This window comes from Talpa europaea (genome assembly GCF_964194135.1).
Source record: "Talpa europaea genome assembly, chromosome: X".
Classification (NCBI taxonomy): Eukaryota; Metazoa; Chordata; class Mammalia; order Eulipotyphla; family Talpidae; genus Talpa; species Talpa europaea.
The window spans coordinates 6,227,629-6,244,657 of NC_140081.1; the positions used below are offsets into that span (position 1 = coordinate 6,227,629).

Below are 17,029 nucleotides of genomic sequence, written 5' to 3' on the forward strand. Positions count from 1 at the left end.
CTGGAGCTTCGCGGGGGCCGCGCCCGGCAGCCGACGGCCGGCGGGGGCGGGGCCTCCGTGCAGGGGACGTTAAGGGCGGGACCCGAGCGAGAGTCGAATGGGACGCCGAGCTGAGCGGCTGGCCCCGCCCCCAGGCCCAGACGGCCGCCTCGGATTGGGCGGCGTGGCGACGCTTCCGCCCGCCCGGCGGTGTCACGCGACGCCCTCCCCCTCCCGCCGGCTCTTCTTTGCCTCCGGCTGGGCCCGGCCGCTGAGATCTTCGGACAGCAGCCGGGGAAGTGACAGTTGCGGCGGCCTCTCCGTCTGCGACCGTGACCATGGCCGAGGTGAGGAGCCCACTGCGCTGCCCCCACCCGGAAAGCCGCCGGCCGAGAGGGGACGGATCCGGAGGCGGGTGGGCTGGGCAGAGGGGGAAGCGGGCTGTCCCCGGGGTACCTAACTCTCTCAGCGCGTCTCCCTTCCAGAATCCCGCCGAGCAGAAAGCCAAACTCATCGCCGAGATCCGGCGGAGGTTCGAAGCCGAGTATGTGACAGGTGGGTACCGCATTCTCTGCGTCGAGGCAGGTGTGCGGTGGGTGGCCCTAACTTTGCTGGGATGTTGGCGGTGTCTCTGGCGGAGCGGGCCAGGGGCTGTTTCCACCCTCCCTGGGACGGCGCCCTGCACCCTTCCAAGGTTTTCCTCCAGTCACCTGCCAGGCACCACAGCTCCAGTAGGGCGGCTGATGCGTCCAGGACTGCATTTACATGTGACAGGGTGGATGTAAATCAGAAGTCGGGGAGTTTCTAGCCCCTCCGGTTGATGGAACTGGCAGGACACTGGTTAGGTCCAGGGCACAGGTGAACCTGCCTAGTCCACGGGGCCTCTACTGACCTTTTGCCAACAGTCTTGAAAATGAACCCGGAAAGTGCCAATAATGCTGGTGGCCTGTGCTTAGTGGGGGATCCAAATTCCTTAGCTGTTTTGCCTAATTCCACTTCATACAGCTCAGCATGCTGCCCCGAGTGGGCCCTACAATGCTGGACGAAGTCCTTATCTTCTTATCCCACGCTGTACTGAGCCACGTACCTGAGTCCAGAATTGATTTCTGGGTTTGAACATTCCGAGTCCAGATGTCCCAGATACTGCGTTGTCTGTCACTGAACTGTAGTCCCTGTTCAATCAATATTCAAACCATGCGGTTATGAATATGCAGCAAATATTCAAACCTAGACCCTGCCTCTTACAGCTTACTTGTCTTTTCTGTTTCCATCGTCTGTGAAATGGGAATGATTAAGTTAGAAGATTAAATTAAAAAGCGTATCTCAGACCGTCTATCTGGAGGGTAGAAGCTAATGGGCGCTATTTTGCTTCAACAATCATTTTGGTCTCTGAAAGTAGTTGCACTTCCACCTCTTGATTTTAGTGCTAAGCAGATTCCCTGCTTCATTAGACAGCCCTGGGTTAAATGTCAGTTGATAACCAAGAATGACGAAATCCGATTCAAACAACCTGGTCAGTAAGTCTCTTTATCCCTCTCAATTTTCTTCACATCCCAAACTCTGCACCAGAGATTTCCAGAAGCATTTGATTGGTTTTTAGCCTAGAGATCTCATTTCCAGTAGCATAGCTGGTTCCAGTAAAAAAGACACTTAAACTGCTTCCTATAGAAATTCTTACAGCTGTAAGATTAAGTAACCCAGATCTTGATCTAAAGACCTAGAGTCTCCCCCATAGTTACTTACTTTTATGTAGCAGGGAGAAAACAGTTGTAGAAATTTAGGAATAGAGAATATCTTAAAGGTCATCTTTGACCAACCTTTTCATTTTTAACATGAAGAAAGGTCTGGAGAGGCTAAGTGATTAGCTCAAAATCCCATGTTCGGTGCTAGGTTGGGGCTGGTGCTCAGGTCTTCCGAATTTCATGATAGTAATCCTTGAGCAACACCATCCTGTCAAATTAGATCCTGTCACTCCCAGCTTGAAGTCCTTCCAGTACTTTCCCACTGTTTGTAGAATGAAAATCCCAATTCTTTATGGCGGCCTATAGTATAAGACCATGCATGGTCTAGCTCCTGCCCACCCTTCATCTTCGTGGGTTACTTCTCCTTAGCACAGATTTTACCACTGTCCGGAGTGAGAAACACACACACCCCCGAATCAAAAGTTCATTATGGGATACGTATTCTGAAAGCCTGGGAATCCCTATGCAGTGAGCCACAAAATTGACATCACAGCCTATAAACATGACCCACAGTTTGAACAACATGACTAGCCACACTGCCTTTTTTATGTTCTTCAAACAGATTGAGTCTGTTTTCACTTCCTCAGCCTAGAAGGCTCCTGCCAAGGTAGTGGCATGGCTAGCTAGGTCCCCATTACAGCTCTTACCATATTTGTAATTATGTTCCTTTGTTTCCTTATTGTTCATTTCCTTCAGTAGAATGTCTAGGGCCAGGGACACCTTGTAAACATCGGGAGCAGGATCTGACTCACTTCTGTGTATCTAGCACAGTTCTCGATAAGTACTCACTGCCTGCAGCACTGCATATATACCTAGCGAGATTAATCCAATTCTGTATTAAGAACTATCCTAACTGGCTCCCCTCCCCCATCAAAATCTGGCAAAAGATCCACCTTTATAATATGTCTCGTGGATACTAGCATTTCAGAGTACAGCGCTGTATGGCATTGAGTATAGGGTGGGTTTTGTCCTTAAATATATGCACTTGGGTGTATGTGAACATGTGTGCAGAAGTTATCAGCACAACAGTTGTAAATTCAGTTAATAACTTGCATGGGAAAGGAAAATAGAAACCTTTGAAGTCTTCAAAATGTCGGCTTCTTGAAATAAGGTCTCAGGCAAAGGTAGAGTGGGAAGTGGTTTAAAAAAACAAGGTGTTCTGATTCCACTGTGTTCTCCCTTTTCAAGTTCTTTTTAGAAATTGACTTGGGGTTAGAACCTCCACTTTGCTTCCTCTTGTCTTTCACCTTTTCTGTCATTAACAATATCTTGGTGCATTGGGGGCAGGTGTGATACAGTAACATATTTGAAAAGGTATGAACCTATATCTCTAAAACATTTACAATGTTGTCAACCAGTGTCACCACAATGACATATGATACAATTTAAAGAACAAACAGTCTTGTTTCAGAAAATACAAGGCCGACTTAAGCAAATGTGCTATTTTTCCTTCATCACTTTATCACTGGCTGTACTCAAAAACCCTTCTGGGGATACATGCTTAGGAACTTCAAGCACATTTTTGTTTTCATAGAAATTAAGGCACCAAATATGGTTCCAGTTTGGGCTAGCAAAAAAGAATAAAATATAAGCCATAATGCATAACCACTAGTTTTATGCATAACCACTAGTTCCTTCCTTCCCGCCCCCATTGTTTGAGAAAAATTCCATGCTGAGTCTCAAATGAGAAAGACACCCCGTTTTCTCCTCCTCCTCCTTGTGATCAAGGCAAGAGAATAATCCCCTGTGACAATAATTTATTCAGCTCCTCAAATACTCATGTGCTTAATTCTGGGAGGCAGCATATCAATAATAGGAATAGAGCCCATACCTGAGCCACTATAGTCTAGAGAGGCATTAAAACGGAGCTAAAGTTACCATAAATTGTATGGAGGGTAACAAGTGCACTAAAGTCACTTTTGTAGGCGTCTGAGGCAAGGAAAACCACATCTGGTTGGGGGTGACTGGGTTAATGAGCAGCTAGGAAAAACCACAGAAAAGGAACTTTAGGAGATGGTAGAACTTGGACAAGCAGAAAATGCCATGTAGATGAGCATAAGAGGCATGTTGGGGAAGCCATAGGAAGCCCACTTTAGTGGGCCTGAAAGAGGGTAAACACGCTGGCTGAAAACGGGTGATAATCACGAGCCTCGAACACCAGAACAGTGCAGCTGTACCTTAACAAGTTGAGAGAGCGATCGAGAGATTTGTGGGTTTTATTATTTTAGGTTTGTTTCCTGACTCTATAAGTATTTGATGTCCAAAAATTCCCTCCGAAGCTCACTCTCTAGCCCTGCTAACATTTAAAAGAATAGAATGTAACATTCTATACATTTAAAAAAGCAATATTAAAAGACCATTCTATATGTCATTCTTTGTGTTGCTGCCTTTTTTTAAGTGACATCTTATTTCCCCATATTTATGAAGCAACATTTTGCTTTCCATTTAGTATTAGGGTCTATAAATGAAAGATAATTTTTTTATCTTCTATCATAAATGACCTACTGCACACACAAAAAATGTGTTAACAAAAAACTGGAAGGAATCTAAATATCCACAATCTTTTGTGTAGGTAGTTCAGATTATTTCTCAAGACCCATGTATAGAAAGAAGTAGGATGGTTGGTTTTAAGAGGGAATATTTTTAAGCTACCTCATATGTGTGCCAAACTTCCCTCAATAGAAATTGTACCTAGGTGCATTCCTACCAGCACTTAGGAATGTCAGTTTCACCACACCTTTACCCACCTTTAGTGTCACTTCTTAACTGATGGTTCTTTGGTTTTTTTTTTTTTTGCATTTGAATACAATTTCATATTGTTTTCATTAGTATGGCTGTTAAAATATTGGTTTAGGCTTCCCTATTTATGTTACTTTTACTTTTTTTCATCTTATGAATATACTCAGAATTACCCATTCCTCTGTGGCTTCTTCCCCTGCTATTAACTAAAATAATTTTCTCTCTTACAATGACGTTTTTAATCTTGTGATTTTTGTTTTATTTTGTTTTTTTTCAATTTTGAAATATCTTTTATGTATGAAACAGAAATAAATTGACCATGTACTCACCTCCCAGGCAAAGAAATAGAACTTCTGTGTATCCCCATCCCTGCCGTTCGGGGGCAGCTGCTGGTCCTGCATTTGGCATCACCCATTCTCTGGCCTTTTCATTGGCTTTGCTACTGACGACATGTTCCTCGTCAGCACTTAATATTAATTTTTACTACTTTTTGAACTCAAAATAAGAGCTGATAATTTTCCATGACTTCCGTTGCTCAGGAGTCTTTCATATTGTCAAATATAATTAGAATTGATTCCTTTTCATAGCCGTGTAGTGGTTCATGGAATGAATAAATCATTTGGTGGATTAAGGGCTGCTTCTTCATTTTGTAAGATTTCCTCTAGGGCGGTCATTCTCAAAGTTGGTCTAGGAACTCTAGTTCCTGGAGGCCATTTCAAGGAGAAGTCAAAACTATTTTCCTAATAATACTAAAACATTTTCCTTTTCCACTGTCATTATCATGCAAGCATATGGTAATATTTTCCAGGGGTTATGTGGCATGTAATGATGCCGCTGCTCCAAGGGCTGATAGCTTGTGTGCTTGTGCATTAAATTTGTTCTCAATTTTAATACCTAATATTAAACTACTGATAAATATAATTTATATCAACCAAAAAAGCTCCTTAGGGTCCTCAGTTATCTCTAAGCATGTAAAAGGAATCGGGAGTTTGAGAAGCACAGCTGCAGGGTTTGTACCCAGCAGTGAAATGGGTGGTGGTAAAAGAGACACATGTTCAGCTTTACTAAGGCATTCCAAACTATTTCCCAAAGTGATTGTACCAGATTTCACTTTAGGTAACCAGCGTATTTGAATTTTCTTGTTTTTCTATACCCTAAACTTCTGGCATTACTAGTTATTATGGTTGTTTTTTAAATTTTTCAAAACTTTTAACCATCAAATGGGGAAGTCCAGATATCTCATTGGAGCTTTAATTTGCATTTCTTAGGGCAGATGAAGCATGACTTCATATCTTCATGGGCCATTTGGTTTCCACTTCTGTGAAAATCACTTCTTCAAGATCTTCTTAGCCCAGCCCATTGTTCCAATTATAGAATCAGCTTATATTTCTGTAAAATAAAAAAAATACAACATTTTCTCCATAAAATTTAACATTTTCTCCATAAACAATAACCCACTTTTGTTACATTTATTCCCAGGTACTTAGTAGCTTAAATGCTATCTCTGCATTTGACTTTTTTAGTTAATACTGAACTCAGAAGTCTTACTAACTCTAATTTTAATTCATCTCTAGATCAGTTTGGATTTCTATATAAACAATAATGTCACCTTGAAATAATGATGGTTTTTCTTTTGAACTTTCAAATTCTTCCATCTTTCAATCCTTTTACTTTATACTGGCTGGAACCTTCAGAACACTGTTGAAGAGAAGCAGTGATTAAAACCTACTTGTATTATTCCTGATCTTAAAAACGATAACTCCAAACATGTGCCCATTAATTGTAATCTCTGCAGAGCCTTTATCAAAATGAAGCTTCCTTCTATTCCTAGTTGGCTAGTTTTGGTTTTTGTTTGTTGTATTTCCATTGTGATTGATGGTCAGATTTTACTAAATACATTTTCTTCATCTACCAAACACATTGTATTTGGTGAGATGCTCACCTGAATTTTCTCTTTTTAATCTGTAATATGTTGGAACATATTCATCAGAGTTTTTAAGTCGCTGTATTCAGTTAACTAATATTTTGTTTAGGAAGTTTTTTTAATCTATATTCACAAATTGGCCTGTAATTTTCCTTGTGATTTTGACTTCAGGATTATGCATGCTTCATAAAATGAGTCAGGAGTGTTTCTTCTTGTCTACTCCCTGGAAGATATGATTATTGTATAGTTCTAACATGGTTAGAACTATAACCTCTACTCCCTCCCCCGCCCCCCATCCCCCACAATTTATTATTGTTGTTTTATATACCAGCATTTGTGTATTTACCATACATTTATTAGCACCTTGTTTCTGGGTTCATTATCATTTTATCTAAAGCATAGCCTTTTGATTTTCCCTTGGTGGGGTCTATTGGTAAATGCCTTTAGTTTTAACATGGTTTTTCACTTTGTTCTTTTTTAAAAATTAATCTATTAACCTTGAGAAATGCCTTCCTTGTATTTGCCTAAAGGAAGCAAAATGGTTAGAGAAGTAGAAAAACCTGGAAAATTTGTATCATAGTCTCAGAGAAGAGAATTTCAAGGACAGAAAGATAATGAAAGAGGAACCCTTGTAGATAAAGGGATTGTCTTCATCAACTGCCCTTTCTGGAAAGGAAGGGTAGAAGGAAAATGATCTTTAAAGTGTAACTACACTATTGGATATTTTTCATAAACTCTATAGATTATGAACCTCCAAAGGGATCAGCTCAGGCTTTATTCATCTTTGTATCTCCAACACCTTGCTCACCTTTGGGCTGTATATGCCGAGCGATCGTGGGTAAGCCTCATAACTAATGAGCTGTGTATTACCCCAAGAGGAAACCTTTAAAAGTTATAGGAAAAGATTGCATTTTCTTATCCTGTTCCAATTCTAACATTCTCAAGATCAACCTTTTAAAGTTGATCAGACTAAAAATGATCTTAAGAGTTTATCAATTTTTTTTTCTTAAAGATTTATTTATTTATGCATACAAGAGCTGGGGCATAGGCCAGAGGTGGGGGGGTGAGAGGATTTACCAGAGACAGGGTGGGGAACAGAATAGGCAGATTGACTGAAATACACTGCTGAGGGGAGCAGCGGGTGAGCCAGCAGAGGTCTGCTTCACCATGTGGGTTGCTCCCTGGCAGGCGGGAGATCGAACTCGTGCTGCAGAGGCTTCGGATTGCTTCATAGTACAGTGCTTACCCCACTGTGCCACCAGGGAGGCCCAAGAGTTTATCAATTTTTATTCCTACTATATACATATCTAAAAATATTAAGCCTCTGCTGAGAGAATATAAGGTTACAATTTCGCATGGAGTCTTAAGTGGTAAATTTATGTTGAGATAGAGAATTGGTAGATCTGCTTATTTTTCTCATTAATCTCACTTAATCTCTAACAAGACTTTTGGTGTGATTAAAGCTCTAGGAAATTGAGTACAATTCACAGAAATTTCTATGTTTTTTTTTTTTTTGGGGGGGGGGCCTGCAGCCATTTTGCAAAGCATCAGAGGACAAAAAAATGTGCTATGACCAAAATGATTTTGTTTTGATCTGACTGTGTTAATTCTAAAGATTTGGCATGTATGTATAGAAATTTTTTTGATATTACTTTATATTTACTAGTTGGGCTGTGATTTGCAAATTTCCCCCCCCAATTAATACTATATAGTCACAGCTGATATAGTACTTTCAGAGATAATTTTTAAGTTTCTATACAGGTGTTTATACCCAGATCATCAGAGAAAAAAAAGAGAGAAAAGTATGAAAGAGAAAATACAAGAAATTAGAGAAACTCCATATACACTTAATGGAACTTCCACAAGGAAACAATAGAGATAATACTATTTGAAAAAATCATAGTTGACAGTTTTCTAGAGTTTATCAAATATATCAAATTAAAGAAACATAAAAAGACCTAGGCATCGTGAAGAAAAGGAAATTAATCCCTAGGCCTGTCATAGTAAAATTGTAAACCCCAGGGACAAAGAGAACATCTAACAATCAGAGAGTAATGACAGATTATCTACAACGGAACAAAAAGAAGAATGATAATTGATTTCTCATCAGCAACAGTTAATGCCTGGAAAATGTGTATAATTCTCTAAAAGTACCAAGGGAAATAACTTCCCACTTAAAATACTTATTCAAAAGTGAAGGTTAACTTTTTTTTTTCCAGGTATGTAGTGACTGACAGTTCCTTGCTTGTTAAAAAAAAAAAAAAAAAGCTGCTGCTACTACTATACTATGTCACTAATAAGTAAATAGAATCCAGAAGGGAGGGATACAGGAATTAATGAAAAGCAAATAAATGAGTAAGCAGATAAAGGAAAAGTCTAAATGTTGATTGTAAAAAGAAAAAAATTGCAATAGTAATATTAGGAGTGCTGAGATTGGAGATAAAACATTATAAGTACTTGTATTATTCAAAAGGAGGCTAGAGATAATTAACTGTAGATTAAATGTGAGTATTTAAAATGGGGTAAACTACTACCCAGTGATAGAAATAAAAATGTTTCATTTCCTACTCAGAAGAAAATGTCAACTCTCCAGCAGAAAGTAGGAAAGGAGGGAAAAATAACAGTATGGTAACTAGAAAACAGTAAGACAACAGAAATGGTCCCCACTTTATCAATATTTGTCACAAACATGGATTTATACTTATCAGCGTAGGTAATAAAAATCTTAATTACATGCTGCCTACAAGAGACTCTCCAAAATAAATTAATATAGAAAGGTTGAAAATAAACAGGTGGGAAAAGGTATATAAAACAAATCCTAACCAAAAGTAATTGTGTCCACTTTCAGTAGATAAAATATTTAGGTGAAAAACATTAATAAATTTAAAAAGAGATACTATTCATGATAAAAGGAACCCTAAAAAGGTATAACAATTAGAAACTAAGAACATAAGGCATCTAACAGTATGGCCTTCAAATACAAAGCAAAAACTCCTAGAATTATAAGGGAAACTCATGACATCCACAATTTCAGAAAACTACTTTTAGAAATACAAAGAACACATGAGCAAGGAATCCTTAAGACTTTAGATTTTTATGGAGACCTTATAGTCTTCCTATCCTACAAATAGAGAATATATTGTTTTATTGACTATATATCTGTGCTGTTGGAGCTTTTGCAAACATTCACCACATATTAGTCATAAAGGAAGTCTCAAATTCCAAAGCAGCTAGATCATACAGACCATGTTCTCACACCACTAAGTAGCTATATTAGAAGTCAAAATAAGCAGGTAGTTAAAATCAAATTAAATGTTAGAAAACTAAAATAACACACCTCTGAATAATCTACAGATTATCAGTTCTTGGGCAATATGTGTAATTCTTCTGGTAAATAACCCGCGGGTTAAAGAGGATATCGCAATGAACATTACAAAATATTTAAAATTGAACAAAATAATATCTGTGATCTTAATGCATAAATTAGAAAACAAGACCTAGATAAAACTCAACTAAAGATTCAATTCAAGCAGCCACAAAACACACACCAGTAAATACAAAGAAAACAGGAGGAAAAAAGTAAGAGCAGATATATCTACATATCTCTCTATATAGTAACGGTAAAGGGGAAGGATAGTAAGTAGAATAAACATAAGCTGGTGTTTTAAGCAGCCATAGATACGGTAGAAATTTTTTAAATTGTACTAATACAATGACCAGCTTTATCATAGTAAGTCAGAAAATTTAGGGGGGAAAAAATCATCCAAAATTGTCTCAATGAGAAGCAAGACACTAAATCCGTGACTATTCACGACCCTCAGTTGGTAGTCAGCTGCTCCCATGCACAAAGATTCACTGCACACAAGGCCCAAATAGTTTTGTCAGTTCAGGGAATGCAAAGATAATTCATAGTCAGAAAGTGCAACAGAGGAATTTGCCACACTGACAAAATGCTTCTCAGTGAAATAGGTACAGTTCAACTGAAATAACACTGTACAAAATGTCAAAGCTATATAAAAAGCTAAACATTGAGAAGTGTCTTTTGTCTCGTGCCTCTTCACCCCCTTGTGTTCCCTCTTTAGGGAACCAGATTTCTTAACATATGGACTTAAGCAAATACAAATATATATTCATTAAAATTAAATATAAGAGTTGAATCACCATTGCCATGTATTTTTAGTTCTTCCTCTGCAAAATTATAAATGTCACAATTTGATTGGTGGAGATACATTGTATATATACGTGTGTGTGTGTGTGTGTGTGTGTGTGTGACCTGTTTACAAAGAGACAATGAACCATGGGTGTGCTGATAGAATTTATCACCACGCTTTCTTAGACAGGAGTGGCCAAAACGAATTCTGAGCTATTATGAAGAAATAAAGGGGTGAGAAGCTAAAAACACCGCCATTAAGATAAACGTTGGTTTGTGGTGCAGTTTTCACTGCCGCACAGCAAGAGGAAAGGAGTAAGGACACAGTATTACGAAATATAAGGTTAATTTCTTCATCTCTTTGCTTTAATCGCTGAGAGCATAGTCTTTCAAAATGGCATCTGGCCTTCCGAGGTTGGGGGCTGTGTGCACACCCATGCTTTGATACCTTCAGACACTTTTGGATATATCTCTCTCTCTTCTTCCTGTAACATCTGGACTTACTGAAGTACTGGTTTTCTGAAAACTCCCAAAGTACTCAAGGGTTCAGTTGTCTGGGAGCTGTATTTGACTGCAGCAAATTATGTTGGCATACACAGTTATTCTTATACTTGGCCTTGTGGTCCCGGGCCAGGTTTTACTTTTTCTCTGTCTCATTCTCTCTCCCCCACCTCCCTTCAGCCCTCTCATCTGTCCCATTCTCTGCCCTTTTCTGCCCCTACTTTTTGCCTGCCTCTCTCCCTCCAGCCTCATAGACCCACCCACAAACCTCTCCTTCTCTTGTGTTTCACCCCTGTTCCCATTTCTGGCTGTCTAGGGGTAAATGGTTAATAGCAGGCCTTTTATATGTAACTACATGTTCCATTAATAATAATTTTAAAAAACATTTCTAATTGCAAAGATCCATAACCCTAAAAGCTACCCAAGAGAAGTCAGCTTTACATGTCATATTAATGGGCACTGTCTTGTTTATAGGATCCCTGCTATTATGGTAATATCAGCAGTTAGCAGAATAATAACAATGTTTGATTTTTCTTATTATGGGTAATAGTTACTGCATTTTTACCACTTGCTACATCTTGTTCTAGGTAAGTGGTTCCAGACTAAACTCTTGGGTATGCCCAGGACTCTTTTCAGGAGCCTGTGAGGTCAAAAATATTTTTATAGTAGTATTGAGCCGTTGTCTTTATCACTGTGTGATTGTGTAGAGTGGGGGGCAAAACTGCTGACTCTGAAGTGCAGATCAAAGCTCGTGGTCACTGTAGTCCTCACTGTCAGCCCTCTCGGTTTAAAAAAAAAAAAGGCAGTTTTATTTTAGAACCCTTGGGTACATGTCCTCTTCATGTTCTCTGTGACAAAATCAGGAAGTATGCATTAAACACTTCTGAATGCTAAGTATGTTTGAGTTGGCAGTTGAATTTGTTACATTTTTCATGAACCACCATTTTTTTGTTTTTCAAAAGAGCAACAAACTATTTTGGTTATTCAGACTTGGGTATTTGGCAGATCTGTTCTCGAAAATGAAGTCAGCCTCTAATTTCAAGGAAAACACTGTATTGGTCCAGTGGAGACAGCTGTCCATTGGCCACACTGGATGATGCTTCTTCAGAGACAGGCGCTCCCAGGGGCCCTCTTGATGCTGCACAATGTAAACTTTTATATTCAACTCGTGTTTATAAATTATAATTAAAGTTACACTTTGAATACTGATGAATTTTGGAATAACAGAACTGAACATTTTCCCCAAGGTTTCCTGACTACAGAGTCACTCGTTATATAGATTAGGTAAATAGAACCCTGATATTAAAAGCCGTGTCTAAGATAATGCTCTATAAATGCATGATTTATGGCCTAATCTTATATTTTAATAGTGCTTTAAACGACCATGTACTTTCCTATATACTTTTTCATCTGATCCACACACAACCCTGTGAGTCTCTAAAGCAGCTTAAAGATAAGGAAATTGAGACACAACGAAGATAATTCTCTGAATGCACTTTATATTTCCCTGCCCTTTCAGCTATTATTTCTGACATCCTGAAAGAAGTCAGCAAATGGAGAGGAGATAGAATCTGTAAAACTTGGCAACTTACTGGATGGAAAAAAAATGGAGGGGAAGGAGTAGGGATTTTCTGAAGTTCTTGCATAGGCCTCTGGGAGGGCACCATTAATCCAGAAAATAAAACAGAGTAGAAATAGATTCAGTCAACACACTTTCCTAAAGTTTTTTCCAGGGCACTACTGGCATCTTTTGGTTTCTTCGCATATACAGTCTGTTTTTATGGTGTCTATAGGGGAAAGTAGGGCATGCAGGCCAGCACTGACTCTAAGGAACAGTGCTAAGTGCCTGAAGAAAAGTTTCGTTCAAGTCCTAGTCATAGAAAAGGATACTTCTGGGCTCAGGAAAAACTGAAAGGCATCCTGCAGAATGGTAGGATTTAGATGTTCAGAGGAGGTTGTGAGGAGACAAGAGAAATTCAGTTACAGAAAAATAATGAGAACAAGTGTGGAAGGAGGAATATCAGGTATAAAAGTTGGTACCCACACAGCGCTTGTAAGCAGGCAATGGGAAGTTATTCTTGGAAACAGTTATTCCAGCCAGATAGTAGAAATGTTGGCTGCAGGGTCTGAAAACAGTAACTACCACAATGCTGCCTATATGGTCAGTTTTCCATTTTGTATTTAGTTCATTTTTTAAAATGGCACTTGACAAACAAATATCTTTAAGTACAACCGAGTTGTTTCTTTACATATAAAATCTCTTCATTTTTCCTTAGCTTTCAAGTTCAGGTAACATAATTGCTTTTCCCAGATTTTGGGTTATAAAGAGGGTTGTGCAAAATATTTTGGTCTCATTTTTTAAATCCACAGTAAACCTGCAATCTTTAGATAACTTTATTCTCACACTTAGACATTCTATCCATCCTTTAAATTGTATTTTCATCTGAACTACATCCCTGTGTCCCCAAATATCTTAGCCTTGTTCCCCAGGTCTTTCTTCTCCTTTATCATCAGTGTTTGCTGTTACTATTCACTGCAGAGTTTATCTGACTTGGATATTTATTACGGTTTTCCCCTAGATAAGCCAGATAAATATGATCCACGTGATGTCGAAAGGCTGCAACAAGATGATAACTGGGTTGAAAGTTACTTATCTTGGCGACAGAATGCTATAGATGAAACACTGAAGATGATTGATGAGAGTTTTCAGTGGAGGAAAGAAATGGCTGTCAACGGTAAGCTATGCAATTTAACCTTGACAGTATACTAGCACCTGCATAAATGTTACTGGTTTACATTCATTGAATAGCGTATATAGTTATCCTTAGCACTCATTATAAACCCAAGAATAGAATGGTTTATAAAGATCCAATACACACAGTGTTATTACACTATGAAAAGAGTGCCTTATGAGTCTTAAAAGTAGATTGTAAGAAAATCAGATCACCAGGAAGTGGAATCACAGATTCTTTTCTCACAGCTGAGTCTCCTAATCTGTTTAGTTCAGTGTCTTTAAACAATAGCAACACCGCTTCACTCTTAGACCTAGAGATAAACTGATACTATTTGCCAGCTTTTCTCAGTTGGCTACCTTAGGTCTATTTATTCCCAGAGTCCCTTGTACTGATAGATGCACCTTATAGAATTGCTGAGTGAGGATCAAGCTTATCCCAAGGATACCTATGGCAGACAACCTTCTTAGTTTCAAGTCCAACATCTGGATTAAAAATTTCCCCCAAAATAGGAGTTTTAGATCTTAGGCAGGAGTTTATAATAGTCTTCCAGAATATGAAGAACTCTTCTCAGGGAAGGTTAATTGTTAGTTCTCTCCTTCTAAACACTTAACAAGAAGAAACTGGCATAGCAACTTGTTTGATGAGGTATAAAGATTGATTTCCTGATCTGGAGGATTGTAAACTCCTGAGTCATGAGTCTGGAGACTTAATACAAAATAGTCAACAAGTCCAGAGTACACTTTTAGAGGGAATCCATCAGCAAGGTAGTATTTAAGAAATAATTTGATTGGAAATGTAAAAACCATAGTAATTTCAACAATGAACCATTGATTAATAAAGCCAAGAAATATAAATCTGATACGTCAAGTTATTTAAGTATAGAATAATCTTTTAAACTCAACAGTATTTTTTTTTCTTACATATAATTGCTGGTTTCCTGTGGCAGATAGCAGAGAGAGAGGATGAACTGGGTTGGGGACCAATGAAGAAATCTTTGAAAGTTCTTGGGGGAAATACTAATGATGATCTGAATGAGCAAATATATTTTTTATAAGTCACAATATCATAGTCCCTAAGTTACAAGTTCTCATCAAAGTTTATCAATTTTTAGACCTGAGTGAATCCTCCATTCCCAGATGGTTATTGGAAATTGGTGGCATTTATCTCCATGGTTATGACAAGGAAGGCAACAAGCTGTGTACGTATATTTAATTTGTGTGCTCACTTTTCAATATTTTGAGACATAGTATCAATCAATTGCAACTGATTAAAATTAGGCAGGAATTTCTTCATATGTGACATGAAATTTCCCACAATTGAGGATTATTAGGGCCATCTTGACTAAGCATCAGATACTTAAGTATTTGTACGTAATGTTTGTATTCTAATAAAATAGGCTGTACAGGCAAATGCCATATCCTGTAACACGGCCAAAACAATGTAATTCAGAGTCGCCATCTTCTAAGTGACCGTGATATTAAAATTTATCCCAGTACTTTTATGGAAAATCTCGGACAGTCTTAAGCCTTGCTAAATGGACCATTTTTGTTTCAAGTTTTCCAGTCTTAGCTTCTTCCTGTATCTTCACAATCATAGGAGGAACAATAACAGGCCCATCATCCCTGTGGGCCCGATGACTCTTCTCCCCCTTGTCCAAATCCAGCTCGGGTGTGTACCAAGGCTGGGCCCGAGTAGGAGCACCAGAGTCCCATCCTGAGCAGGGCAGTTTTCTGCATGTTGAGTGGGTCCCTTGCTTGCCCCTGTGTGGCATGTGACCTGTTCCTGTTTTGACAGGACTCTGCATTTTCTTCCTGTCATCGCCACCTCCTCCTCTTTCCTTCTCCATATTCTTTTCTCATTTCTTTAACTCCACCCTCCCCTTAAATGTGTGTCCAAGCTGTATTCCTTTCTTCACTATCCTGGCAGCTTCAGCTGCCTGCCCCCCAATGGCAGTGACCCCATGCCATCCGCGGGCCACAGGCATATGCACACTTCACTCCCCATTGACTGGTGCCACCAGGCTGAATCAGCTGCCTACGACATAACACACAGCTGAACATCCAGGTCCCAGCAGCTACACCCTCTCTGGACCTCCCACTCTGGCCCGCAGGGACTCACTCTTCCCTCTGATATATCTGCAATGTCCTATGTCACCCCTTCTCCCTTTGCACCAGTGCCTCCCCAGTTCAGCCCCTAAGTACCCCTTCCTATGCCTTCCCAGGTCACAGCTGTTGTGTTTCTGCTCTGACTCAACCTCCTTTGTGCCGCTGCCCAAGAGCTGTTTTAAACAGAAGACTCAAGAGGCCGTAGCTTTTCATTCTGAGCCCTTCCAGCCAAGCCTCTCCCCTCTCAGCACATCTACTCTCAGCTACCACCACTCTGAGCAGTTTGCCACGCTCCCCTTGCATGCACGACACCCCTTCTTGCCTCCATTGTGCCTCTGTACGTGCTTGTCCTCTGGATGAAACATTTTTCCTAGTGCTTGACAGAACCATTGACTTTCTTTTCTGCTAGGCACCATGAAGGTTATTACAAAATATTACCCATTCACCTGTATTTTCCTTTCCCCTTATTTACTAGTAAAGTTTGTTTTAAGTTTCCCTAGTATGTACTATTTCTCATTTTAAAAGAGGAAAAGATATTTTTAATCTGAGAAGCAAAATTATAATTGAAGAAAAATGTCAAGGGGAAAGAATGATTTTTTATATATATAAAATATTATAATGCCTTAAATATTTTTCTTATTTTTATCATCTTTCTTACTTTGATCGTTTGTTTTGCTTAAAGTCTGGATCAGGGTGAAGTATCATGTAAAAGACCACAAAACCATATTGGACAAAAAGAAGCTTATAGCATTCTGGTTGGAGCGTTATGCTAAGAGAGAAAATGGGAAGCCTGTAACAGTGATGTTTGACTTGTCAGAAACTGGAATAAATAGCATAGTAAGCATTTTTCATTAATTCTAAATCATGGTTCATCATAGTGTCCCCCCCTTCTCTCCTGTCCTCCCTGCTGGCCTCACCCCAACCAAATATTGCTATAAAACTGAGCTAACCAAGTTATGTTTGGGATTTCTTTTCTTTTCCTGCCACGTAAGTGAAGTCAAATATGGAATGGGATTTGCGGAGAATTAAATTTGCTTCAGTATTTGGCAAGGAAACTGTAGATTTCTTAGAAAAGTTTCTTGTCTGATACACAGGATTTAGAGGTAGGACTGGGAGGCTGGCAGGGTAATGAGTAGATGTGATTAACAGCAAAA

The 17,029-nt window shown here is 39.2% G+C and overlaps 1 protein-coding gene across 1 annotated transcript in view; it reads left to right on the forward strand.

Annotated features, from left to right (window-relative positions):
• Nucleotides 1-485: 485 nt before the first annotated feature.
• MOSPD2 (motile sperm domain containing 2) overlaps nt 486-17,029 on the forward strand; it is a gene marked incomplete at its 3' end in the record, with an annotated part of 34,321 nt that continues 17,777 nt past the window's right edge. The window contains exons 1-4 of the mRNA XM_084258348.1: nt 486-534; nt 13,615-13,770; nt 14,882-14,968; nt 16,558-16,712. Of these exons, the coding sequence (XP_084114474.1) occupies nt 13,725-13,770; nt 14,882-14,968; nt 16,558-16,712 (288 nt within the window). The 5' untranslated portion in view covers nt 486-534; nt 13,615-13,724. The remainder of the gene's footprint in view (nt 535-13,614; nt 13,771-14,881; nt 14,969-16,557; nt 16,713-17,029) is intronic.